Source organism: Rhinolophus sinicus, chromosome 8 (genome assembly GCF_057876585.1).
Source record: "Rhinolophus sinicus isolate RSI-liver-muscle chromosome 8, RSI-T2T, whole genome shotgun sequence".
In the NCBI taxonomy this organism is placed as follows: Eukaryota; Metazoa; Chordata; class Mammalia; order Chiroptera; family Rhinolophidae; genus Rhinolophus; species Rhinolophus sinicus.
Window position 1 is genome coordinate 37,903,606 of NC_142508.1, and position 26,333 is coordinate 37,929,938.

The 26,333-nt window shown below is 53.7% G+C and overlaps 1 protein-coding gene across 2 annotated transcripts; it reads right to left on the bottom strand.

Annotated features, from left to right (window-relative positions):
- Positions 1-1,348: 1,348 nt before the first annotated feature.
- On the bottom strand, positions 1,349-26,264 carry PRR12 (proline rich 12). Of its 2 annotated transcripts, XM_074316082.2 has the most exons (14): positions 25,696-26,264; positions 24,076-24,188; positions 22,926-23,087; positions 19,537-22,841; positions 18,366-19,032; positions 16,146-16,519; positions 9,963-10,079; positions 9,623-9,756; positions 8,779-9,251; positions 4,503-4,628; positions 4,308-4,405; positions 2,734-2,880; positions 2,546-2,641; positions 1,349-2,329 (listed from the first exon to the last, which is right to left on the bottom strand). In XM_074316082.2, exons 1-14 carry the CDS (start codon positions 25,779-25,781, stop codon positions 2,183-2,185), a joined length of 6,045 nt encoding a protein of 2,014 aa, XP_074172183.2. In that variant the 5' UTR covers positions 25,782-26,264; the 3' UTR covers positions 1,349-2,182. The 2 variants fall into 2 exon arrangements, with proteins under 2 accessions (XP_074172183.2, XP_074172184.2); XM_074316083.2 differs by lacking the exon at positions 25,696-26,264 and having other exon boundaries at positions 22,926-23,132.
- Between the last annotated feature and the right edge of the window lie 69 nt (positions 26,265-26,333).

Here is a 26,333-nt window from a genome sequence, read left to right on the forward strand (position 1 = left end):
GATTCTTGAATGTCCATGGTTCATCACTGCCTCTCCCATTATGGTCTCCAATGTTACTATCCATCCTCCATTCTGTAAAACTAGGGCTCTAGAATCAGTAACATTGGTGATGGTATAGATAACATCCAGGATTCTAGAACAATGGGAGTTCTAACTCAACTTCACCCAGAAGGGTATCTAGAATGGTGACGATCTACCCCTAGATCTCACATTGGGTCTCTAAACACTGACCAACCACCCTCAATGCTAATACCAGGGTTCTAGAATATCAATAGTCTATCTTTGATGACACTGTCCAGACTTTGGAACCACCGTGGCTTACTCACCACTTTATAGGCTGGGTTCTAGAATACTGCCAGTTGACCTTCCAATTTTAAATTCTTGTTCTATTAACATTGCTCCTTGAACTTGAATGTTTCTAATCCTCCCAGGATTTTACTACAAAGTGGGTTCTGCTTTAGATCTGAAAGAGAGCCAGAGACCACATTTCTACAAGCTCCTGGGAGACCCCACGGGAGGTCCTGGATCACACTCTGAGCAGCAGCAAGGCTCAAGTACACGGAATCCATCCTCACCTTTGGGGGCTTGTGTCTAAACCGCCAATCCACTCATGACCTTGTAATTTCAGGGTTTAAGAACACAGAGACCCCCCTTAAGTCTACATTAGGGAGCTAAGAGAAAGCTGGTCAACCCCCGACACCTGTCACTGCCTACAATGGTTTAAAAATACATCCCAAAATTCCTACTCTTCCCTTCATGAAGTAGAGCTTAACTCCCTTCTCCCTGAGTGTGTGCTGGGCTTCATGACTCTCCTCTAATGAACAGGTGACAGAAGCAATGGTGTATGACATAAAAATCTCCTGGCTACCTCTTTGTCTCTCCCTTGGATCACTCACTATGGGAGAAGCCAGTTGCCATTTGGAGGACACTCAAGCTGCCCTATGGGTGACGTCCACATGGCAAGGAACTGAGGCCTCCAGCCAACAAGCCACTCAAGTGAGCCACCTTAAAACTGGATCCTGCAACTCCAGTGAAACCCTTGAAGACTGCCACCGTGGCGGATGACCTGACTGCACTCACATGATAGACCCTAGGTCAGTACCACCCAGCTAACCTGCTCTCAAATTCCTGATCCTCAGAAACTGTACAATGATAAATATTTCTTGTTTTAAATCACTAAATTTTGGTGTGGGCTTTTTGTTACATAGTGAGACATAATGGATATAACGACCCCAGCCCAACTACCTCCTAGGGCTCCAGAAAATCCACTTTCCATTTCCAGACCCTGTGCCCATGCCACCCCAGGGCTACCCAGACGCCGCAGGACAGAGCCACTCCAGCCGGCTGATAAAGTGTTTGCCGTTGGGTTTTCGTTTGGCTGGTTGTGTGTACACAGTGTGTACAAGTTGAGTTGTACAGAAGCCCAAGAAAGAGCAAGAGACAACGGGTAGTGGGGAGGTGGGAGCAGAGGGGTTAGAGAGAGGGAGGAGGGAAGGGGAGACCGATAAAAAATAGAACCACATCCTGACGACAATGGGATGGGGGCGGTGTGTGTGTTGGGGGGAGACACAGACAAATCGCAGTAGAAAAGGAGTGGGAGGGGCAAAGGGAGGGGACCCTTCTTCCCCCTCCACCTCCCAGCCCCCCGCCCCAGGTATGTACAATAAATAAGATTAAAAATAATTAACAAGATGCATTTTCCCCCTCCCACCCGAAGCCGAATGCCCTGGGGAGGGAATGGCCTTTAGCAAAGATCTTGGCCTGTAAGGGGGGCTTGGGGGGAGGGGTCCCCCAGCTCTCTGAAGCTGCCCCGCCCCCCTTCAACCATACATAGACTTTTCCTATACATTATGTACAAGGTGGAGGGGGCAGAGGCTATGGCCATGGAGGGGGGGAGTGGAGCAATGGGGGGGGAACTGTTACTAAATAGACATTTATACATATATATAAATAATTTCTCTGTACACCGGACAGTGGAAGGAATGGGGAGGGAGTGGAGAGACTTGGGAGAGGGGGGGAGTCGAACTCTGAACCCTGCCCTGTGGGGGCAGCACGGACACACCCTGACCAGTGACCCCCCCCCTTCCCTGGCGACAAGGCCTGGGGGTTAGCGCCTAAGGACACAGTTCTGTCCCAATTCTCGGTTCATGGAGGAGGTGGCAGCCCCCAGGCCAGGGTGTGGTCAGCCACAGCGGCTGTGGGCCTGTGCTTGGGCCAGCAGGTCACTGAAGGAGTCGAAGAGCTGTTCCAGCCACGGCTGGTTCCGCATGCACTGCTGGACCACCTCCTCCTGGCCCAGGTCCTCAGCACCGCCCTCGATGGCCAGGGTCTGCAGGGGTTAAACATGGAGCTGGGGTAGGTGGCCACCAGGGCATGGGAGTGGGAGGAGGTAGGAAGCCTAGAGATCAGAGTCCCAGGGAGAGGGGGGTGGGGGCCCAGAATCCTGGGCCTGAGGGGTGAGGGTCTGGGGGCCTAGAATCCTGGGTCCAGGGAAGAGCCTGAGAGGGGCAGAACCGTAGGCAAGGTTTGATGAAGGTAGACTCACCTGGTCCCGGCAACGCAGGAAGGTGTGGTACTTATAGTGGTGGAGCGAGTGGTACAGCGTGTAGTACCCGGACTTGTCCAGCTCAACCTTGAACTCCTGGGTAGATGGGGTGAAGCCTCAGGCCCACGCCCAGCACTGGGAAGCCCCCCTCCCCGCACCCGGCCCACCCCACCCCACCCTGGCCCCACCTGGGCTCGGACCACGCTCCTCTTGAGCTTGCTGAGCGTCTTCCGGTTGTAGGGTTCCCCAGCAGGCCGCAGCCGCACGGCCCCCTCCTCAGGGGAGCCCTCCCCACTCTGCTCTACTTGCAGCTGAGGGAACGTGTGCAGGGCATCCTGTGGGAGGACAATGAGTCAGTGGGGACACCTTCCTGGTCCCACACACCCCAAACCCACCACCCAGTTCTCAAGTTCCCCAAATCAGCAGATGCCTCAGTTTCCTCCAGGCTGCAGATCAAGAGAAACTTAGAAGTCTTGCTCTCCTCAAGGACATAGGAGCCTAAGCCTGTTTGGTGACCCTTACACATGGTCTTTGTGGCCCGGCCCAGGACTCAAAATTCCATTAATAAGAGTCAGCCTAAAATCCAGAATCACCGGTGCCAGACTAACATTCCATCCCATAATCCTCAGACCTGCAGTATCCTACTACAGGCACATCTCAAAGATATCGCAGGCTTGGTCCCGGACCACAACAAAGCAAACGGCACAATAAAGGGATCACATAAGTTTTGGTTTCCCAGTGCACATAAAAGTTATGTTTAAACTATACTATAGTTTATTAAGTGTGCAGTAACAGTCTGTCTAAAAATACAATGGCCATTCTGTCGTTAAAAAATATTTTATTGTTAAAAATGCTAACCATCCTCTGAGCCTTTACAAGTTGTAATATTTTGCTGGTGGGGGGTCTTATCTTCAGTTTGGAAAAGATGCAGGTATCTGTGAAGTGTGATTAAATGAGATATACCTGTGTTCTGTCATGGAATTCTTAACTGTAGCGTGACATCCTCCTCAGACTTCTCAGAGGCACACTTAACAGTCAATTCCAGAATTCTCAAGAGGCATCCTAGCATCCCACCCAGAGTTCTAGAACTACATTGACATTTTGTCCCCTACTTTCTGAGTCGGACTAACATCCCAACATGGCCAGCCTAAAATCCATCCTAGAATTCTCAGAATTAGACTAATGCCTCCTCAGAATATTCAGGGTCGACCAACATTCCATTCCAGGATTGAGTCACCCTAGCAATCTAACCCCAAATTCTTAGCAACACACTACCACCCCCATCAGAATTCTCAGAAGCCAGATTTACATTCTATCCCAGAACTCCTAGAGCTGCCCTGACATTCCATCCCAGAACCCTAGGCCATTTCAGAAGGAAATTACATAGGTGACTTATGGCGATTCGAAGAGCCTTCAGTATGTAAACGGAGAAGCCATCAGAATCCAAGCGAGCGCTGGGTGCAGGCCCCAAACGCCCTCCATAACCACACTCTGCTGGGCCTTCCCAACGGCCCACCTCAGACCTTCACGACCCCTCCACACCATCCTAGCTACCCTCCTTCTGGGCCTACAGGGCTACTGGCAATGCAGAGACCCCTCTTGACAGGTCTGCCCTCAACTTATCTGCTGGCCAAGCCCAACCCTTCCAATGACTGTCCCCTCCAGATGCTTTTAGGGACCACCGCAGTGGCTGATATGTACATGTCTCCTCCATGCCTGATCTCTAGGACCCAGACACCTCCTGCTGAGGCCCCCTAAGCACCTGCAGGGCTGGGCTCAGCGACAGCCGCTTCAGGACTTTCTTTTTGTGCTCATTCAGGAGGCCATCGATCTTCCGCATGGGCGGTAGGTACAGCTCATCTGAAAGATGAGGAGGGGGGTGTCAGAAGAGCCACAGCCCCATGAGGCACCGGGGCAAAGGAAGGGTTGGGTCCTTTCTGCCCAGGCCTGAGCTCACCATGCGTGTCCTCCAGGGCCTGGATCATGTCCGGGTCAAGTGCTGTGCTCACCAGCATCTCCACGTAGCTTCGGTACATCTCCCGCATCGCCCGGGTCTTCAGCAGACGCCCAGGTACTGCCCGCTCTGGGGGGAAAAAATGAACTCATTATTCCAACTTCTTCTGAGGCTGCCTGTGTGGCAGAGAGTGTTCTAAGCACCAAGGACCTAGAGAGAAACCCCTGTTCTCCCAGAGGCCCAAGTCCGCTGGGGAAGACTGACAAGCACCAGTTCAACGTGATCTAATGGCAGATCACAGGCAGTGACGAGTTCATCCTGGCAAGTCTGGGAAGGCTTGTTCAAGGTCGCACAAGAACTGAGTTTTGAGTGATAGGAAAGAGCATTCCAGACCAGTTAACTTCATGTTTGACTAGTTCAGTGCAGCTTCAATAAAGTCTAGAGAAGTAGCATAGTTGGTTTCCAAACCCGTGAATCAAGTCAGAGAGATCAGATCACAAAGGGCAAGATTGAGGGAGGAGATAGGACATGCACATATCAGTGCAGACCAGACCACGCAGGGTCTCCAGTGAGAGACGGAAAGGGCAAGGGCTTTTCCTGGAGGGCACCAAGGAGCCATGGGAGGACTGTGAAAAGGGAAGGTGTAAGGATGTGTTTAGAAAGACCCCTCTGAGGCCATGTGGGGGACAGACTGGATGGGTGAGAGCAGAGGTCAGGACAATGGACCAGATAAGAGAGAATGAGGCTGGAGCAGGGCAGTAAGGACAGGATATAGAGATCAAGAGAGCAGGAGGGCCAGGGCTGTGGGAAAGAGCAGAGGGGATGGGACAGTCAGGACAGGAGGGGTAGGGATGGGGGCTTCCAAATTGTGGAGGTAAGAGAGCAAAGGGTGGTGCCTGGAGGGTTTGGCCTGGTGACTGGGTAGTCAGTGGGGCTGTCCCTGAGATAGGGAATCTAGGACAAGGAGCTCAGTGGGAACTGGAGGGAGGGGGTTTGCAGGGAAGGCCTGGAGGGTGGCCAGGGGGAAGAAACAAGCCTGAGGCTCACTGGACAGTTGTGGAAGCCTGCCAAGAGAGAGGTAGAGAATGAGAAGCAACAAGGCCAAGGACAGGACTTGAGGGACACCCACAAGAAACACAAGGAGCGTCGGGGAGAAAAGCGAAGCAGGAGGGCCATGTGAAGGCCCCAAAATGTCCCTAAGGAAGAAGTATGAGAAATGTCCACTTGATTTATCTATATGGAGGGTCCTTGGTGACAGCTGTTTCAAGGGGTTGAAGAGACTACTTGGCCGTGGGAGTCAGACCCTGTTAGACCTCAGCCCAAATCCACCTATGGTTCCTGTCTTGTTCAGGGTAAAATCCTACCAGTGGGGCCACAAAGCCCCAGGCCCCTTGTTCCTCTAAGATCTGCTCCTGTTCCTTCTCTGTCCTCATTTCTCACCCTCTCCTCTTACTCACTCCAGCCACTGGCCTCCTTCCTGATCCTCAGACACGCCCAGCCTGGAATGTTCTCTCCCCCAGTCACATGACCCTGATGTGTTCAGATCTCTGCTCCAATGTCATTTCCAGAAGCCTTCCCCAACTCCCTCCCTTCCCTGAAAATATCACTCAGTATGCAGCCTGGATAACCCTTTACTGGATTTATTTTTCTTAACTGCCTTTAATCCTCCCCAACCTTACACTGATGGTTTTTCATATTGCTTTGTATTCTATTACATAACATATTTATCTGATTGACTCCCCTGGCTAGACTTTGGAGCTCCCATGAGGACACATATTTTTGTCTATTTTGTTCATTGCTGGGACCCCACAGAAGCTCAATATACAATTTCAGAAAGGGGCTGAGGAAGCTGGCTCGGAGTAAACTAAAGGGAAGAGGGAGCGAGGACAACACTGTAGCTTCTTTCTAGAACTTTCATTGTGAATATAAGAGAGGAGAGAGCATCAGCTTCAAGCACGTGGACCAGGGTGGCTGGTCTTACACAAGCAAGAGGATTGTTTCTGAGGCCTCCGGGGCTGGGTGAAGCCTTCAGGGCACCCCAACGTGAGTCAGACTCATCCTGCCCTGGATGGGTTCCTGGTCAAATGGGCAAGGGGCGACAGACACAGACCCAGAGAAAGATACTGACCCTTGACAGGGCACATGTTCCCCTAGTAGTGTAGAGTTCAGTTCCCCCATTTCCCTGGCTGAGAAAATTCATGGCTGTCCACATATATTCATAGCAGCATTACTCACAATAGCCAAACAGTGAAAACAACCCAAATGTCCATCAATTGGTGAATGGATAAACAGAATGTCATGTATTTATACAATAGAATATTATTGAGCCAAAAGGAATGGAGCACTGATACCGTGTTTCCCCGAAAATAAGACTTAGCCGGACAATCAGCTCTAATGCATCTTTTGGAGCAAAAATTAATGTAAGACCCGGTCTTACATTATATCATATTATATAGACCTGGTTTTATATTATAGTAAAATAAGACCAGGTCTTATATTAATTTTTGCTCCAAAAGACGCATTAGAGCTGATTGTCCGGCTAGGTCTTATTTTCGGGGGAACACGGTAGATGTTACAACACGGATGAACTTCAAAAACATTACACTAAATGAAGCCAATCACAAAACTACATATTGTATAATTTCACTTATATGAAATGTCCAGGATAGGCAAATCCATAGACATAGTACATTACTGGTTGCTTAGAGCTGGGGGGAGGAGAGAAAGGGGAGTAATAGACAAAGGCTGCACGTTTTCTTTTTGGAGTAATGAAAAATGTTCTAAAATTGATCGCTGAGATGAGCATATTCTATGACTATACTAAAAGCCAATGAATTATACATCTTAAATAGGCGAAATATACGGTATGTGAATTAGATATGTAAACTTATTTAAGAAAAAAGAAAAACAAATTGAGTGCCAGAGAAGGAAAGACCTGCAAATCTAGGTCTTTGGTAAACCTCCTCCTTTGCCATACTTTTCTGTACCAGCTTCAACTGCTTCCACCTGGCCTGATTCAGCACGGCCTGCCCAGTTAAAAGACTATATTTCCCAGGCTCCCTTGCAGCTAGGTTTGGCCACATGACTAGTTCTGGCTAATGGGATATGAGAAGTCGGGCTGTAGGCCACGCCCACACAGAGCTGGCACTTAAAAGGAATGAGGAGCCATTTCCCTGCCCTTCCTACTGGCAGGACTGTACCTATGGGGCTGCTGGGGTACCTCTGACCATGTGGTTGAGGACAGCATAACTGGGGGATGGCAGAGCAACAAGAGGAAAAGAAACTGGGAACCCGGACAACCTTGAGAAGAGTCTCTTATTCTTCATGACCTTCCACATACATCAGGGTTTTGTCTGAAACTATTTATATGTTTATAGTCTCTGTTAAAACAGGTACCCCTGCACTATACCTGAAACAGTGTGACCTTGAGCAAGTTATGTCACCTCCCAGTGCCTGTTTTCTCATCTTTAAAATTAAAGATAATCCTATAGCACCTACCTCACAGGGTTTATGTAAAGATAAAATGAGCCATGTGTAAAATGCCTAAAATGATGCCTGGTACCTGGTAAGCACTTAATATGTTGGCCGTTATATTTATTTTACATATGTGTATGTATATATATTTTTGTTGTTGCTGTCATCATAAACCAGACATCAATCTAAGCAATGGAGCTTACATCTGATGCCTACTACGGAGGGAAAGCATCCTCCTATGTGCTTTATCTATTATTAACCCATTGTACAGGTGAGGTCATTAAGGCACAAAGAGGCGATGCCCCTTTTCTGGAGTTGCCCAGCAAGTCACGAGAAACACCACTATCTTTGGGCCTCGAGGATAAATGCTGGTCCCCCATCTTTCTCGGCCCTCAGAACTTGCGTATTCTGAGACAAAACAGTACAGCGTTGAAAAATGGAGCCTGAGGCTCTGCTGGCTGCATTCCAACTGGGGTGGGATGCCACATCCCAGTTATGCTGCACTCTCTTGGTGCCTCAGTTTCCTCAGCTGTATATAAGGATAATAGTACTATCTACTTCCTAGGACTACTGTGAAAATTATAAAGTTAATATGCATAAAGAACTTAGAGGACAGTTTGTCATATAGTTAGGTACCACATAATCGTTAGCTATTGATAGTATTTTCACTTGACTTACTATTATGGTTACTGTTTTGCTGACACTACCTGGAGCCCTCCAGACTGCCTTCACCCATGTCTCCTTCTGAAGGCCCCAGTCACTTCCCAAGCCTCCCCACCAGCTCTGTGGCTGCCAAGGGCCTCACCATCCTCACTGGGCACTCCGGGGGATGACTCTGAGTCCGAAGAGCTGCCTGGTGGGCCCCCGCCTGCTGAGGCATTGCCTGCTGCCTCCTTTAGCCACTTCTTCCTCTTCTTGGGGGGTGGCTCAGCCTTCACCTTGGTGGGCCGGGCCTTGGGCAGTCGGGAGGTAGCGGGTTGTCCTGTGGTGAGGCTCCGCTCAGGCCGTGTCTGCCGCCCACCTGTGCCCCGCTCACCCCGCAGCGGCCGCTCCCCACGTGTCACTCGCTCCTTCTCCTTTTCCTTTTCAACAGGCCGTGGTGGGGATGGCTTCTCAGGGACAGGGGGCTCGGGCACGACCGTTTCAGGCATCTGCTCTGGGAGCTTCTCAGATGTCGTCTTGTCAGGGGTCTCAGGCTTAGAAGGTGGTGCTGGGGCCTTGGGGGGAGGAGCAGAGCTGCCCCCGGCTGACGCAGGGCCCTTGGCCTGCCCGGAGCGTCTGGACAGGAACAGAGGAGATCACAGTCAGCAGCTCCCAAGAAACCCAAGGTCTCCTCCTTGGGACCCCCCTCCCCCCCGACTAGCCCATAGCTCTAAGCATAGAACAAGCTTCTCTCACACCAAGGTGCTGTCTTCTTTCTCTGCGTCTGTCCCCCCTACTCTGGGCCTGTCTCCATCTTTCTCTTGGTCTTTGTTCCCCACCCTCCATGTCTCTGTCCCCCCACCTCAGGGTCTCTCTCTCTCTCTCTCTCTCTGGTTTTCTATCCCATGCCCTCTGTCCCAGCCTCTTGACTCTATTTCCCCTCTTATGTGTTTCATCCCCTTGCCTGTTGGCCCTGCCTATCACCTGACCCCCAGTCCCCATGGTACCTGACAGGCACTGGGGGCCGGTGCCAGGGTTTCCGAGCACAGACCCTCACGTAATCCTTCTTGTTCACGTTTTCCAGGAACTTTACATAAAGGCGCTGGTACCGGTTTTTTGCATCCCCAAAATATCCCAAATACTGTGGAGGGAACAGGGCACACATGTAACTCCTTCACTACCCCCCTCCCCAGGCGGCCCAACACCCAAGTTTCCCAACCCACCCTGGGCCACCACCAGAGCTGGACACACATTAGACCAAAGGTGAATCAGAGCCATGTGTGAGGGGACCCCAGATTCCAAACACCCCACCCGGACCCAAGTCCTTGCTGCCCTCTGCAGGCTTACATTACTGGTGGCACAAAACTGTCGCTGCCCATCCTTGATCTCTGGGGTGAATTTCTGTAGCAGGGCCTTCTGGACTCGCCAGATGGGTGGGGGCTCACGCCCCGTCTGCAACGCCAGCTGAGGAGGAGCACAGCGAGGCTGGCAGGGTCAGCCCCAATTTCTGTCCCTACCCCCCCAATTCCTGGCCCTCTGAACTCCCTCTACACCCCCTCACAGAAACGCATCGTCATGAATAAGGATCAACGAATATCCAGCTGACAGATATCTTTTGGCCTCATGATGTTCTAAGTCCTGGCGATGCAGCTGGAGTCTGGCCCTGTCCTCCTACGGCTTAGCCAATGATTCAATCCAGCCGTTCATTCTTGGGCTACAAGGTTTCAGCTATACAGATTTACTGTGTGATGGTAACAAGTCTCCCACATAACTCAAAGCAATGACAAAACCTGAGCACTGACCCATCATTTTCTAGATACCATGTTGGGCCCTGGGGTACAGCAGTGAACGAGATCGACAAAGCCTTTTATGGGGTTTTCATTACAGAGACAACAAGAGAGACAAGCAAATAAACACAGCAGGGTGAGGTGGTGACTTATGCCAAGAACAGACAGGTGACAGGTTACCTGAGACCATTTATTTCATCAGCCTATCCACAGTAGGGCAGGACGTGGTGCAAGAAAGGTTCCCCCATCTCCACTCCTCTGACAATGCTCAGACCCTCACCCCCTCACCGAGGCGTGTGTGCCCCTGGCTGGGAACTGATGGCTGTGAGTCAGACCCAGCATCTGATCTCGGGGAGTGAGCAGTGTTGTTTTTTTAAGCCAGGCACGGCACAAAAAATAACAGCACAAGTAATAAATGTGCTAATGGTGGATGCTCCAGAAGCCTACCGTGTTTCCTTGAAAATAAGACCTAGCCGGACCATCAGCTCTAATGCATCTTTTGGAGCAAAAATTAATATAAGACCCGGTCTTATATTAAAATAAGAAAGGATATTATATTATATTATATTATTACCCAGTTTTATATTATATTAAAATAAGACCGTGTCTTATATTAATTTTTGCTCCAAAAGATGCATTAGAGCTGATGGTCCAGCTAGGTCTTATTTTCGGGGAAACACGATAGAAGGACCCTGAACTTAATCTGAATCCAAGAATGCTTCCTGGAAGAAGTGACACCTAAATGAGTGCTGGAAGGACCATGTCCCCTTCCACGAGTGCCTGGGTGAAGACCAGGACTGCCATGGAAAGCATATGACAGCCATGGCTCTAGAAAAGAGCAACTGACAGGAACAGATAAGTAAAGAATAAGAACATAAAGGGAAACGTGCACTGGGCATTGTGATAACCAAGAGATGAATAAGGGGCAGTCCCTTCATTCAGAGAATTGTCAAGTAATAAAACAGAATTCAGATGATAACTCCAATTGATTGATCATGGCTTCCCTGAGTACTAGGCTCAGTGGGAGCAAATGCTGGGATCAATTAGTGATGTCTGCCACTGGCCGCAGCTGCAACATTGAAGCCTGTATGCCAGGTATTGGCTAACTACTCTTGGTTTTGGGTCAACTGCTTTCACATCCATGATTTTTCATGTCCCTTAGATCAACCAATGGAACACAAAGAAGAGGTTAGAATAATCTGATGAAAATGAGGTCCAAAAAGCTCTTGCCTGAAGTCTCATACAAGGGTGAGGAAGAATAAGAGAGGGATGGAGGTGTCCCAACTCCAAGTGCCTTCCTCCTGGATACCACGGTTCTCAGTCTGCCCTCCTGGCTCCCAGAGGCGCAAGGATTGAAAAGTCCATTTCAAATCCTTTTCAAGGACTTTAAAAAGTCCATTTACATCGTGCCCTGCTCCAAAACCTTCCAGGGCCCCCAATGCAGATTCCATAGCATTGCACAGACAGACTGTGTCTCAGTTTCCTCTCATTTCTGCTGGCTCTGCCCAGCGTGCCATGCAGACCCCTCAAAGCTCAGCAATCAAGCCCCAGACTTTCTGATCTCCAGGCTTTTCACATGCAGGGTCACCCACCAGGGGTGCCTTTTCCCTCTCAATGTGAACAGGATACATCCTGTTGTAGTTCTCAGAAACCTTTGAGAAATCCACCAGAGCATCGCCCCAGCCAGGGTAGACTACCCCCACCTGTCTCCTCCCACTGCTGATCTGAGTTCTTCAAGGGGCCGGCTGATTCTCTAGCTGCACTCAGGCCCCTGGGCTCACCACATCCCAATAGGGCTTGACATCTTCCCACAAATAACTCTTCCTCCCAGGATCCCCAGCATCACCCCAGTCATCAGACCCAATCACCTGGCAATCATCCTTGCCAGCTCCTCAACCAGGGCCAGATAGTCCCAAAGCCAAGTCCTTCCTGCCTCTCCTCATGTCAAACATACCATCAACCACACCCACTTCTACTTACTAGGGAAGTTGCCCCACCCACAGTCCCTGCCATAGAGCTGACTGGAGGAGAGCTGACCAGGTGCAGCCAATTAACAGCCAAATCACAAACCTCATCTCAACCCGAAATGCTGAGCTGGACCAATCAGAGTCTCTTCTGGGAATTTGAACTGTGACAAGCTGAGACAAGGGCAGTAAGCAGCAGGATGTGAGTAAGCTTGAAGCACCCAGCCTGGTGTTAAGAAGAAAGCTGCAGGTCCACTAACAGAGAAGTCACTGTCACAGAACTGAGGCAGTGGACAGACTGTCATCAGGACCAGACACCCCCCCCCCCCCAGCCACATTCCTGTTGGCCAGGGCCTCTAGCAGTGGCCAGACAACCCAGAGCAGATTCTCAAGCAGGTGCCCTATGATCTCACCCCAGGATGATCTAGCCCCTGCCCACCTTCCCAGCCTTGGTGCTGACTGTCCAGCCATTCAACCCCTTGCATCCCTGCACATCACAAACATGTCATGCTCTCCCTAACTACAGGCCCTTTGCACAGATTGTTCTTTCTGCCTGGACCGTCTTCCTCATACTTTTCACCATCCAACAAACTCTTACATGCTCAGAGTTTATATCCTGCTAAATCTTCAACATCCCCAAGAACTGGGGGTTAATATCATCACTCCCATAATCTAGATGGGGAGGCTGAAGCCGAGTGCAGGCTAAGTCTGCACTGTCCAGTTCAGCATCCCCCCAGCACACATGGCACTTGAAATGCAGCTGATCTGAATCGATACGCTCTATGAGTGTAAAATACACTCATAAGACTTGGAATGCAAAAAAGAAATTTGTAAAACATCTCATTAATTTTTTCTATACTGATTACATGATTAAATGATATTTTTAGATATGCTAGGTTAAAGAAGAGACATTCCTGGGGCTAATCTCATTCATCTTTTAACTTTTTAAAAATGCGGATCCAAGAATGATGTATATGGCTCGTATGATATTTCTATTGGACTGTCATTGTTCTATGACAAACTCTGGCCCATGGCCCATTTTTATAGATCTAAGAGCTAAGAATGGTTTCTGTGTTTTTAAAAGACTATAAAAAAGAAAAAAGAAAAAAAACTGGAATATGTGGCAGAGATCCTAAGTGGTCTGCAAAGCCTACAATATTTACTATCTGGCCCTTTACAGAAAATCTTTGCCAAGCTCTACACCAGAGATTTGCCCAATATCACCGAGCTGAATAACTGAAGCAAAGTTTATAGGGCACCTTCTATGTACCCCACACAGTCAGAGCACTTGACAAACCATATTACCCGAGTCCTCACGCTGCATGAAGGAAGTACTAATATTATCAGTCCTATTTTACAGATGAGAAAACTGAGGCTCAGGAATGTTCGACACCAGTCCAACTCAGAAGTGGCAGAGATCCAAGCCAGTCAGGTTTACAGGCAATGCTGCGCTCTCAACAGCCATACCGCCAGCCAGCCCTGGCTCCAGGCACAGGAATGAGTCCCCAACATCTGCTCTGGTGGCTCAGACCCTGGGCTGTGTCCCCCATTATAACGCACACTCGTGTTGTATTTTAAGCATCTGAGTCCTTGCCCGGTCCCCTCCCCTGCCCTGTGCCAACTGGGAGGTGGTATCATATGGCCCTGGCTCCAATCCTGGCTCGGCATCCACCAGCAGAATGATTCCCTCTCTCTGAACGTGAATTTCCTCATCTGTAAATTGGGAGTCCCAGTCCCTGCCCCAGAGCCCCGTTCGTTTGTCCCAGTGCTTGCTGCCCAGCAGCACTGGCTGCTCTCATTGTCAATGTCTGACAGACTAACAGAAAATGGTTGCATCTGATGCCGAGAACACTGGTTCCGGTGTGTATGTGAGGGCAGGGGGTGGGGTGGCACAAGCAAAGTTGGGAATGGGTCCCAGCTGTGAAAGCCTGGGAAGGCTATTTTACCGCTCTGAGCCTCAATTTCCTTCCCTGTAAAATGGGGATAATAATCCCTATAAAAGAAGGTAATTATAAAGACATAACCTGCAGACAAATGGTGGTGATGGTTACACAACAGTGTGAAGATACTTAATGACACTGAGCAGTACACTTAAAAGTGGTTAAAACCATCAACTTTGTAGGACATATAGATTACAATTAAAGGGGGGGAAAAAGATCAAACACAATTTCAACTGTGACATGCTCCAAGTCCTGTCCCCTGAGGAGTCAGTAGCGATTCCTATCATTGCTGTTTGTTGAACATCTTCCTTGCCTGTCCCAGGCTGATTGGCCAATTCAGTCTCTTAAGTTGTAAAGTTAAAACGAAATAAGGTACAAAAGGCACTATGGGAGTGAGTATGACTGTGGAAGACACAGAAGGACTGGTCAGGGAGTGGACAGACACCTGAGACTTGAGGCATTGGGCATGTTCTGGTTGCTGGCTGGGTGTTGATGGGACATGAGTGTTCATTCCAGCATTTTGCATTATAACATGTATCTCTTATGACTGTTCTTTTGCATGGATCAAATGTCATACTAAAAAGATGATAAAGTATGAGTGAAAAGATATGATGTCTGGGGTTGGTAGGGTGGGGCAGGGGGGCAGAATGTGCCAGAGAGGAGAAGAAGCAGGACAAGCCAGGAGGTCTCGATGGTGGAAGCTGAGTAATGGGTATATACAGTCCTATTATCCTGCTTGCTCTGCACCATATTAAATTCATCTCACAAAACACACTTAAAAAAAAGTGTAATAATAGTCACTATCCTTATAATTAATTCACCCCACAATTTCTCCATCTGTACTTTAGAAGAAACAACACCTAAGATTAATTTAAACTGTGATAACATACATCAAGGGCTGAACACAGTTCCCCGTAGTCAATACCTAGTCAGTGACAGCGACAAATATGGAGAACGGCCTTAACCTTCGGTGTCACCATCAGGGTGATAATGGCTTGCTGACCTACCAAGTACTCGCTCTGCCTCATGCCCTGCAAGAAGCACTACACAGGTGTCTGATGTCACCTACCCTTGTCAAACACTTTCATTAATCCTCTGATCCAGTTCTACCTGTCCAAAGAACCAAGTACAGCAGAGGCCAGCAAACTTTATCTGTAACAGGGCAGATAGGAAATATTTTTCGCTTTGTGGGCCAGCTCTGCTGAAACAACCCCACTCTGCCATTATAAGGAGAAAGCTGCCAGATGATATGTAAATGAAGGGGCGTAGCTGTGTACCAATAAAACTTTATAAAAACAGGCAATGGGCAGCATTTGGCCCAGGGGGGCAGAGTTTGCCAATCTCTGGTGTGAAGTAAGTGGAAGTAGTGAATGGGCTGACCTGCATAATATGTTTAAGATGTGCCAGACATACAAGCATTCCCAAACCATTGGCCATTATTACATTTACAGGTGATGTATGTGTATTCATAGGTATGTTAACTCATATTTTCACCATTAGGCACAAATCACAAAAGCTGTCTCTCTCAGCTTGTGCCATCAAATTAGAAGGTCCACAAGACCAGACCCTCACTTGCTTTGCTCCTTACTATTAACGCTGAATATCTGCAATAAACGGTTAACAATTGTTTTATCTTATTTATAGGTAATGTACACACAAATAACATCTCAGAGACTGGCGTGTCCTCCACTGCTCCAGCAAGCCAGCTCTACCGTTTCTGATGGCTTCTCTTAGCCATTACTGCACCTGCAACCCTATCATCCTCCAGGTGCTTAATACTCAAGGGACCAAATCTAACAGGCTAACGGGCCCATCCTGGGGCACACGCAAGGGACTCACCTTGAGGGAAGGGATGTCCTCTGCGCGGATGACAAACTCATCACGTTCGCGGAAGATGCCCTCCCCGCCACTCTCGCCAGCCTCCTCGTCTGTCTCCCCACACACCGCTGCTGTCTCCTGCTTCTTGGCCAAGTGCAGGGGCCGGGCGTCAGGCGGCTCGGGGTCCTCGGGGGATGGGGCAGCGGGCTCCTCCAGCAGGGCGGTGGCTGGCGGGGGCGGTGAAGGCAGGGCCGGTGGAGGTGGCGGAGGTGGCGAGCTGGGCACTGGAGCCACCAAAGGGGGAGGCGAGGGCAGGGCTGGCGGCGGGGGTGGCGGCTGGGGCGTCGGGGCAGGTGGCGGAGAGGGTGGGGGTTTCTCTTCCAGCAGTGGGGGCTCTAGGGGTGAGAGGAGCGTCATGGCTGGAAGCCCCTACACCATCTCCCAGAGCTTCAACCTGCTGCTGATCAACATCCCTGCACATCCCTCAAGTCCCCACCCCTTTCCCAGTCTCCTCATGGGGTTCCAACACACCCCTTCCCATCCTGCACCCCAGCATCCCTCCTGATCCAACTGAGTCTTCAGCCACCACCCATCTCTGTCCCAAATCCCCCTTCATCTCCCTATTCCTCTTCCATTGCCCTTGCTCCTCCTTTAAAGCTTGTCTGACCCTGCTCACCTGTTTTGTCCCCACTCGTCTTCAATACCCATCCCTGTTCCCAGACACCACAGGAAGATCATGTCCCTTTAACTTCTCTCCAATGTCCTAATCAACCTTCCTCCCCAAACATATTACTCTGTTCCTTGCTGTCTCCCCCCAGCCTCCAAAGGCCCCATCTCTTAGTGTAGTTGTGTCCCAATACCATTGCCCAATGTGTCGCTCCCCCACCCCCTCGCTAAGACCAGGAGTCCCCTACAAAGCTCCTTGTCCTGCCCTGATGTGCCTCCGAGTTCCCAAATTCTCATTCACCATCCCTAGCTCCTGAATCTGAATGTCCCTTCCTGTGCGAATAGCCCCTTATCACCATTCAATCCCTAAAGCTCTCTGCCACACCAAAATCCCTTCGGGAGACTCCTTCCCAGCTCCAGCACTACTCTGAGCCTCGAGAAATCCATCTCGCATCCTAATACCCACTTTAATCCTGAAGTGTCTGTTTGTTGACTCCATGCCCTTGTCCGGCTCTTACCTCTCATTCCTTATCTCATTCCTTAATGTTCCTCCTAATTCTAAAATCGTTCCCTCTGTGCCTCTACCTCCTCGTTTTCTGCGCAGAGGTCTCGTCTTCCTCCATCCAAGCCCTTCCTTGTCTTTCCTTGGCCTGTTCTCCACTCTCGCAGTGATGAATGCCCTTCTTTCTCCTCTCATGGGTTTTTATTAACACCCCATCTAACACCTTGAAATCTCTCCTGATTACTAAAACTGCTTCTTCTCCATCCTTCTGTCCTTAGTTAGGAATCCTCCAGATCCTTCCAAGGCACGCTCTCTCACTCATTACAACAGAACCTGCACTCTGCTTAGGACCCTCTGGTGTTCATCTCTTCCCTTCAGCGTCACACCTTCTCTTTTCCTCAGTTTCCCACCATTCTACAACCCCCCCAGAAGACCTCTCCATTCCTTAAGATTCTTCTGATCCCTCAAGCCCCTTCATTAACTGTCCCCAATGCCCTCCTCCAAACCTTCCATCCCTCAATGCCTCTATTCCCCCATCAAAATCCCTTAAATTTTGTCAGAAGCCGAAGCACAGAACCCCATCCAGACTCGACCATACCCCCAACCTTTCCCTCCTGCCCCCCGTAAGATCTGACTAGTCACTGTTCCTGTCTCTCTTTAAACTATCCTCCCCAAGTCTCTCTCTGCCCCCCGAACACCTTTCTTTCATCACACCTAACTCCCAGAGCCCTTCTCACACCCTGGATCCCCTACCAGTTTTAAAAGCTCCCTGAGTACCCTATCACCCACCTGTCACCATCACTTATAACCTGCCTTGTCCCCCAGCATTTCCCAGTGCTCTCTTTGGGGCCCCTGCCAGTCCACTTAGCATGTGTGGGCAAATTAGAAAAAGATGCCGCTTTCTCAAAACACTTGTTTGCTCTCATCAGGAAGTTATCTCCGTAAATATGCATATCTACATCATCGAACGCAAACAGTGTCCCTTACATACTGCATACTCTGCTCAATCATGCTGGTGTCCCAAATAACAGGAAAGCCCCGCCCTGCCCTGGGAACATCTTCCCAGAGCTTACCAGGCGTGCCATTACTGCTGGCACTGGGGAGCCCAGGAAGAGGGGGTGGCCCCGGGACTGCAGCCTCAGCAGTCAGGGGAGGCCCGTCTGGGGTGGAGGTGTCCTTAGGCCCGGCGAGGGGCGGGTCGTCAAGGGCAGAGATGGCAGAGGAGATGCTCTCCTGCAGGTCCCGGTTCTTGGCGACAGAGTCTTCCTCATCCGAGGAGAAGGAGGGCAGTGTCTCAAGGTTCCGCTTCAGCTCCTCGTCCAGCCGCTTACAGGGCGAAGGACAGCCCAGCCCCAGCCCCTCACTCTCAGCGGCCTCCAATGCGCCCCCAAGCCCAAAGGTGCCAGCGGGTGGGGGGTGTGGCACGGTGGGGGCAGTGGGAGGCTGGGGCTGCAGGCCTCGGGCCGGCACAGAAGGTGGCACACTCTTGGGGGGACTAAGCGGGGGCGTCAGGCCAGCCTGGTAGAGCGGTGGGTGGCGCTTGCCTGACTTGAGGAAGTCCAGGAAGGAGGCCATGAAGCCAGACTTCATCTCCGGCTGCTTTTCCTCCACCTCCTTGATCTTGGCCTCAATCTTCTCCCGAGTCAGGCTTGAATCCAAGCTGTTGTGGTCAGTGCCCGATATGGCGTCACCTGATGAGGCTCCCAGACCCTCGCCGGCCTTGGGCACAGACAGTTTGATCTAGATATGGGGGCAGTGGGGGAGTCAGGGCCGTGAGTCTGGGGCCTCAAGTCCCCTCCTCCCTCAGATCCAGAAGGCAGGGCCCCTAGCCCCAACTCACTTAAAACCCTAAAGTCCAAATTCCCAGACTCTCAACCTGTAGAATCCTAGAACTCAAGCCCATAGACCCCTTCTCTCAGAATCCAGAATGACTGGACTAGAGTCCCCTACTCATTACTCACTAACCTCTCCTTGCTCACAGCCGAGTCCAGGGCTCCAGATCCTCTTCCCACAAGATGCAGGAATCGAGGACCCCCAATCGCTAGTCCTTTAGGATCTAGAACCTAAGAACCCAAGTTCCAGCCCCTTGCCCTCCTCTGGACCCCAGTTTCAATTCTCAGATCTTCCCAACAGATGAACCCTGGAATCCCAGCCCCTAGGTTCATTTCCTCACGGGTTTTAGAAACATAAACCATATCCCCCATCATACCCAAGAACCTCAAATGTGGCCCCAGTCGCCCTCACCTTAAGTGGCTTCAAGGGCTCCAGCCGCGTGCCCCCTGCTTCCTCAGCCTTCCTGCCCCGGCCTCGGCCCCGACCCCGGGGTTTCTTGGCCACATCGCTGGGCGTGGAGGCCGAGGCTGGCCCCCCAGTGGTGGGCACCTCCAGCGGGCGGATCCGGGGCCTCCCTCGGGGCCGGGGTGGGCCATCGCGCTTGGCCTTGGTGGGCTTGCGGCCACGGCGCCGGGGGCCATCGGGGCCAGGGTTGGGTGGACAGAAGTCGATATCGCCCAGTGGTGAGAGTGCAGGGCGGGAGCGGCAGCTGGACACCAGGTCGGGTAGACGCCGGGGGTTCAGGCGGATGTCAGCGGGCACGTCTGCTTTATCCTCATCAGCCTCAAACTCATACTCCTGGGCATACAGCTTCTTGGGCGTCTGGAAGGGTGGGTCACGGCGCCGCAGCAGGTGGAAGGAAGACGTCTTGAGCAGCTTCTTTGGCTTGGTAGAGCAGAAGATGGGTGAGGTCAGGCCTCCCTTGGGCTCTGAGGCAGGTGGTGGAGGGGGTGGCGGAGGTGGTGGGGCTGCCTGGTGTGGCCCACTCTGGATCAAGCCCAGAGGCTCAGCGTTGACCGTGGAGGGCAGCTCAGGCGGCTTGTTGGGGTCCAGGCCCAAGCCCGGCGTCTCAGGCCCAGCTCCAGATGCCCGACTAGAGCAGTAAGGCCCATAGGGATCATAGGCAGGCGGACCTGGAGGTGGTCCGGTCCCCGCCTTGGGATCGCCTTCGTCCTCAGGTGGCCCGGCCTTGCTATAGTCGTCTGCTGCCCCGCCACCAAACATCTCCTCCATGGTGGGGAAGAAGCTGCGCTCCTCGTCTTGGAGCAAGGAATCAGGGAAGCAAATGGAGGTGAGTGGCACGAAGCGGGGGGCCTTGGTGCCTTGTGGGCTGGGGCTGCGGTAGGCACTCGAGGGATCCTTGCCCTCAGTGTTAGGTGGGCCTACACCAGTGTCACCAGGCCCAGGGGGCAGCGGCTCCAGGGCCCCAAGCAATTCCTGCATGGTCCCTGGTGGCTCCAGGCTCTCCTCGGGTCGCAGACGGGGGCTGGGGGCTCCTGGCTCCAGCCCATGACTGCGGAGATGGGCCTCGAGCTGGAGAGGCATGGGGGGTGGGGGTGGGGGAGGTGGCGGCGGGGGCTGGGGCGCCCCATCACGGGTGGCTGGCTCTAGGAGATGGACACCAACTTTGGGGGTGCTGGAAGACGGGCTGGGGGCATGGCTAAGGACCGAGGGAAGCAATTGGGGGGGAGGTGGAGGCAGCACCAATGGGAGGTCAGGACCCCCAGCCTCCAGGAGGAGACCATGGGGGGTGGGCTGGGCAGGCTGGGCCGTGGGAGGTGGGGGTGGGGGGCTCTTTTGGAGAAAGGCCCCCAGCTCCTTGGCACCTGCCCCATAGTGGACAACTGAGGTGGCCAACCCCTCGGGGGTCTCGCCACCCCTTTCTGGCCCTTTTTTCTTCTCCTTCAGCCTCCCCAGCCCTAGCTCCAGGGCTGCCGTGGCACCCTCATCGAGGCTGGCGCTGGTACGGATGACACTCTGCAGATGGTACCTCTGGGGGTCTTCCTTGGCCAGCTCGTAGGGTGCGCCCGGGGGACCCCCAGCCCCACCACTCCCCCCAAGTCCCTTAGAGGCATCTGCCGCCCCATCTTCACCCACCAAGCCACCTGCCCCTGAGGTCCGCGGGGGGCTGGGCGCCTGTAGGAGGTGCTGGATGAGGAATTCCTCATCCTCCGTGCGCTCAGCAGGAGGCCCCCCAGGGCCTGCCAGCAGCTCTGAGCCATCTCCCTTGCCCTTGTAGCCACCTGCTCCGCCTGCATAGCTGCCGGCTCCTGGGGGTGCCAGGAATGGGGCTGAGGACAGGACAGAGCTCAGGTATTTGCCAGGGGCTCCTGGAGAGCCAACTCCAGGCTGGCGGCCGGGGGCAGGTGGCGACTGCAGTGGACGGATGATGTGAGAAGGACTGGCCTCTCCGCCACCCCCCAGGGAGCTGGGTCCCCAGCCACCCCCGTGGCCTGAGAGTGCTGGGGAATGCCCAGTACTGTAGCTGAGTGAGGGGCTGGCCGTGGGCAGCCCCTGGGAATGGGCAGCTGGCCCTGGGTATGGCTCACCCTGCACCCCATACAGCTGGCCCTGCAACTGGTCGGGGGAGTAGCTCTGACATGTGGCTAGGCCAGGAGGCGCGGGGCCACTGGGGGGCTGTTGGGGTCCTGAGTAACTAGGGCCTTTGCTCAAGTCCTGTGCTTGACCCCCTCCAAACCCTTGCCCATAGGCCTGGGGTCCTAAAAGCCCCTGGGGCTGACCAGGGGAATAAGCCTGGCCTCCCGCCCCGCCAGCCCCAGAGGCCTTCCCAGTGCCATAGGCCGCTGCTGGCCCACCCAGGCTCTGGCATTTGGGTGTGGCGGTTGAACGGGGTTGTGGGGGCCTGTTGGCACCACCTGCAGCTGCTCCATAACCACCTTTGCCTGTCTTATAACCAGGTGATTGAATGATGGGGCGGTAACCTCCACCGCCACCCCCTGCCCCACCTCCTCCGGCTGCCTCAGGGCCCGCAGCCCTGCCCGATGCGCCAGCTGTGGCTCCACTTGGCCCAGCCTTGCTAGGCTCACCGGCGCCTGGGGAGGGCTCCCCACCGCCCAGGGGGCTGCAGGCCAGATTGGCCCGGTGACCCATGGAAGGGTAGCTGCCTCCACAGCTCAGGTAGTGCTGGAGGGCATGGGCTGGTGGCGGGGGCGGTGGGGGCTGGGCACTGGCTGGCCGCTGGTAGTGCTTGATGACGGTGTCCTGGCGGGGTAGGGCCCGCTCGGGTGGCGGTGGGCCCGGGGCAGCACCCGAGAAGTTGTAGAGCTGTGGGGAGGATTGCTCGGCGGCGGCAGCAGCAGCAGAAGAGGAAGCCAGCAGGTTGAACTGAGTTGGGAGGTGGCGGGGAGGTGGAGGTGGGTCTGGGGGGCCAGGGCGGTAAGGAGGGGTCTGGGCCGGGCCAAGACCAGCGGGCCCCAGGACACCGCCCCCCGCCAGACGCTCAAAGCCTAGCGAAGAGGGCACCGTGGGTGCCTGCGAGGGCTTCAGGTGCAGCACGTCATGAGGGGACAGGAGCCCATTAGCTGGGGGACTGAATGGGGGGTCCTGGAGGCTGAGGGATGAGGGCACTGGGAAGGGGCGGCTGCCGAAGGAAGCCGGGTGCTGGTAGGCCGACAGGGCAGAGGAGGATGGAAAGGTGCTGGAACCCGGCAGGGCGCCTGAGATGAAGAGCTCCGTGGGGCCTGGCGTATGCATGGCTGGGGATGATGGAGGAGACTGTAGGTCAGGTTGGACCACAAACCAGCCCCACCCCGGCCCTCCTGAGCTGGCAATGAGCTTACCTGTTTGCCAGGAAGGACTGCGGAACTGGGAGAGGAGAGAGGAGGCAGAGGGGCCAGGCTGGGGGCCCCGGGACTCCAGGGCCGAGATGAGGTTCATGACGGAGGCGTCAGGCCCTGCTGAGCCCGCGTGGTGAAGGCCAGTGTCGAAGAGTCCAGAGAGGCCTGGCCAGGAACAGGGTGGTAGAGTCAGCTAGGTAGGGGATAGGGCTGGGATGAAAGGGAAAAGAAGAGGCCAAAGGAGAGTTGGGTCAGGAAAGGGGTTAGAGAGAAAAAAAAGGGAAGATGCAAAGAGAAGAAAGTGGGCAGAGACAAGCTAAGAAGACAGTAAGCAGGATGTGGTGCAATGCAATCCTAAGGGCAGAGAGCCCAGAAAGAGAAAGGTAGACAAAGGAATAGAAAAATGCAGAAGTGAAGGAAGTGGGAGCGAAAGGGCAGGGAATCATTATGGGGTGTGGGGGAAAACAAAGGATTTGGGCAATTACAGCAAGGGTAAGGAATGGGATGACTGGAGCCACTGGGAAGAACCCGAGAAAACGTTAAAAGGGGTTGAGTCAAAGTGAGAGTATGCAGAAAAAAAAGATGGAAAGGAAAAAAGGAAAAGAGCCATCCACAAAAGTCAAGGATCAAATTGGACTACAAAATCTCATTGCAGGTCCATCTAGGAAGGAGGGCGGCTGGGTCAGAGGAAGGGAACCAATCAGAAGCGTTAGAGGCAGGGCCACAGCGGGAGAATAAGGTAATACCGTAGGCGAATCTTAAGGAAAAGGGGGAGGTCCAAAAAGTCAGAGCCAATCAGAAAGAATGGGAATCAGGAGAAAAGAATTCAGAAAACCAAGGAGCCAAGAGAATGGGCAAGCCCAGAGGGAAGTGATTGGGGTGGGCTGGAGAGGCGGAAAAGCCTGGAAGAGAAGGTGGGATTCGGGGGCTGTGGGGATGAGGCCAATTGGAGCGAAAGAGGCGGGGCCAGAGACCGAGGCGGACGAATCCGGCGTGAAATTAAGCAGCCTCAGACCAACCAATCAGAGGAGGGCTATCAAGGGGTGGGCCAGGACGCAGGGCAAGGCCAATTAGGAGGGGTGGAACTTTCAGCAGCCAATCAGCTGCCTCGGACGGGAGGGCCAGCCCAGGCGGGGCGGGACGGGGGCCGTACCTGCCGGGTGGTGGTTGGTGGCATAGCTTTGCAGTGGGTGGGGGGCCGCGTAGGCCTGGCGGTGCAAGATGTCCGTCTCGGGGTGCGAGGTCCTGGAGCTGCCATAGACCAAGCTGGGGGGAAGGGGAATATGTTAGGGTATCCTCCGAAACTGCCCTCGGAGAAGGGAACTCAGCAATACCCAGGGGAGTTGAGGGGAATCTTCCAGCTGAGTGGGGGATTATCCCAGGAACCTTGGGCCCTAAAGGAAAGACAAGGGAATCGGGGTGCCCAACTAAAGAGGCATAGAAATGGTCCCCACTCGAGCCCCAGTAGCAGTAAAGAGCCCTGACTTCCAGTAAATAGAGCCCAGACAGTCTCACGTTTACAAACACACATGCACGAGGATGAGACAAACAGAAAGGGTTTAGAGTCAGAGGAAAATGTGGACCTACTACCCTTGGGCCCTTGGGCCTACCCCAGAGCTGTGTGCATGGACGCCGCTTCTTCTGCAGACACGTGGGAACACTTAGGCCCTGAACCTCATGGGGTGGTGCAAAGTCAGTCCGGAGCAAGAGGCAGATTGTTCCCCAAAGGACAGGGATGTGGGATGGGGAAGGGATAGGAAAGTACCAGGTACAAGTGCGAACATGAACACCGTCCATCCCCGGGGGTTGAGGTTCAAATGCATGCGCCCAAGCAAAGCCAAGTATGTGTGCAGAGTATCCAGTTCACCCGTGGGGAAGGAAAGATACAGAGCGAAGGGTCCCACATGGAACTAACACACGTGTGGTCATTCCCAGCCAAGCCGGGAAACCCAGGTGTGTGGGGAGAGGATGGTTCCCGGGCAGGTGAAGAGTGAAGGCGCGACACAAATAAACAGGAGAAAAGGGGCAGATTCTCAGGTGAACAGGCTGCCAACTACGCACGCACAGAGTCCACCCTCACACACACAACCACACTCCCGAATCTTCCCATGCAACGGCCCCAATCCATGGCCCAGACTCAGAGAGGTCAAACCCTCCACTCCTCGCCACAAACTAGGATTCTCTCTGCCTTTGGGGGTGGGGAATTAAAGGGGGCGTGTCTCAGATACCAGGACCCCCCCTTTACACACTCAGAAACCCAGCTTAGAAAGGGGGCGGGGCCCCATGCCCACTATACGCGCGGAATTTCGGGGGGGCCCCGAGTCGCGCGGCCTCACGCAGTCCCGGAACAATGGGACCTGGGAGGGGGGGCGCGCCCCCCCAGGTCTGCGTTCTAATTCTCCTTTCCTTCCCACCTTTGCAAGAGTAGAGCCTGGGGCGCGGGGGGGAGGGGTCAGCAAGCGGGGAATCCAAGGATGGGGGAAATCCAGGCCTTGCTTCGCCAGTCCCTCCCACCTTCCCAAGGCCTTTCCTTCCAAAAATGTTTTGCACCCCCATTTTCCCGCTGCATCTCTCCCTTTGCATGCCGGAGCTGGCTTTGGCGGAGTTTGCAATTTGCAAACTGGGGCGGCGGCGTTGTTGCAAACCGAGGAAGGCCGCTCCCTTGCAAGCCGGAGGGGAGTTTGCGATGCACGCGTCGCCGGGCGGGCCCGGCCCGGGCCAGCTTGGCCCCCACCCCTTGGCCCCTTCCTCCAGACCACCCTCGGCTCCTTACCTAGCTTTCGCTGACCTCTCGTAACTCCATCCCGCCCCGGCGCCGAGCGGGTCCCCGAAGCCGGCGCTGGGGTAGTTCCTGTCCATGAATTGGCCGCGGTGGAAATTGGGGGGAGGGGGAGGGAGGGAGGGAGGGAGGGGGCGCGCGCGCGCTCTCCTCCGCCGCCGCTCCCTCCGCTGCTTCTTTTTTTCCCTTCTCTCTCACTGTCTCTCTGTCTCTCTATTTTTCTTTGCTGCCGCGGAAGGCCCGGGAAGGCCCCGGGCGGGGGAGGGAGGGGGCAGGGGCGGAGGGGCGGGCAAGGGAGGGGGTGCAGCCACCGAGCCAAGGAGGGGGGAAGGGGGGTTCCCTCTTGAGGGAAGGGGGGAGGAGGGACCCCGCTGTCTCCGCCTTTGCCCCGGCGCTTGCAAGAGAGAAGGGGGAAGCGCGCGCTCAGAAGGGGGCGTCCCGGGCGGCCCCGAGGTGGGTGCGGGCGCTGGGTGCTCGCTCTCTCGCCGCCGCCGCCGCCGCCTCCTCCTCCTCTGCGCTCACGGTGCAGCCATCTTTGCACAAGGCGGCTGGGGGAGGGGGGAGGGGAAGGGGGGGCGGGCGGCGGGGTGTCTGGCTGCGCTCCGCTTCCTCCCACAATCCCGTGCAAATGC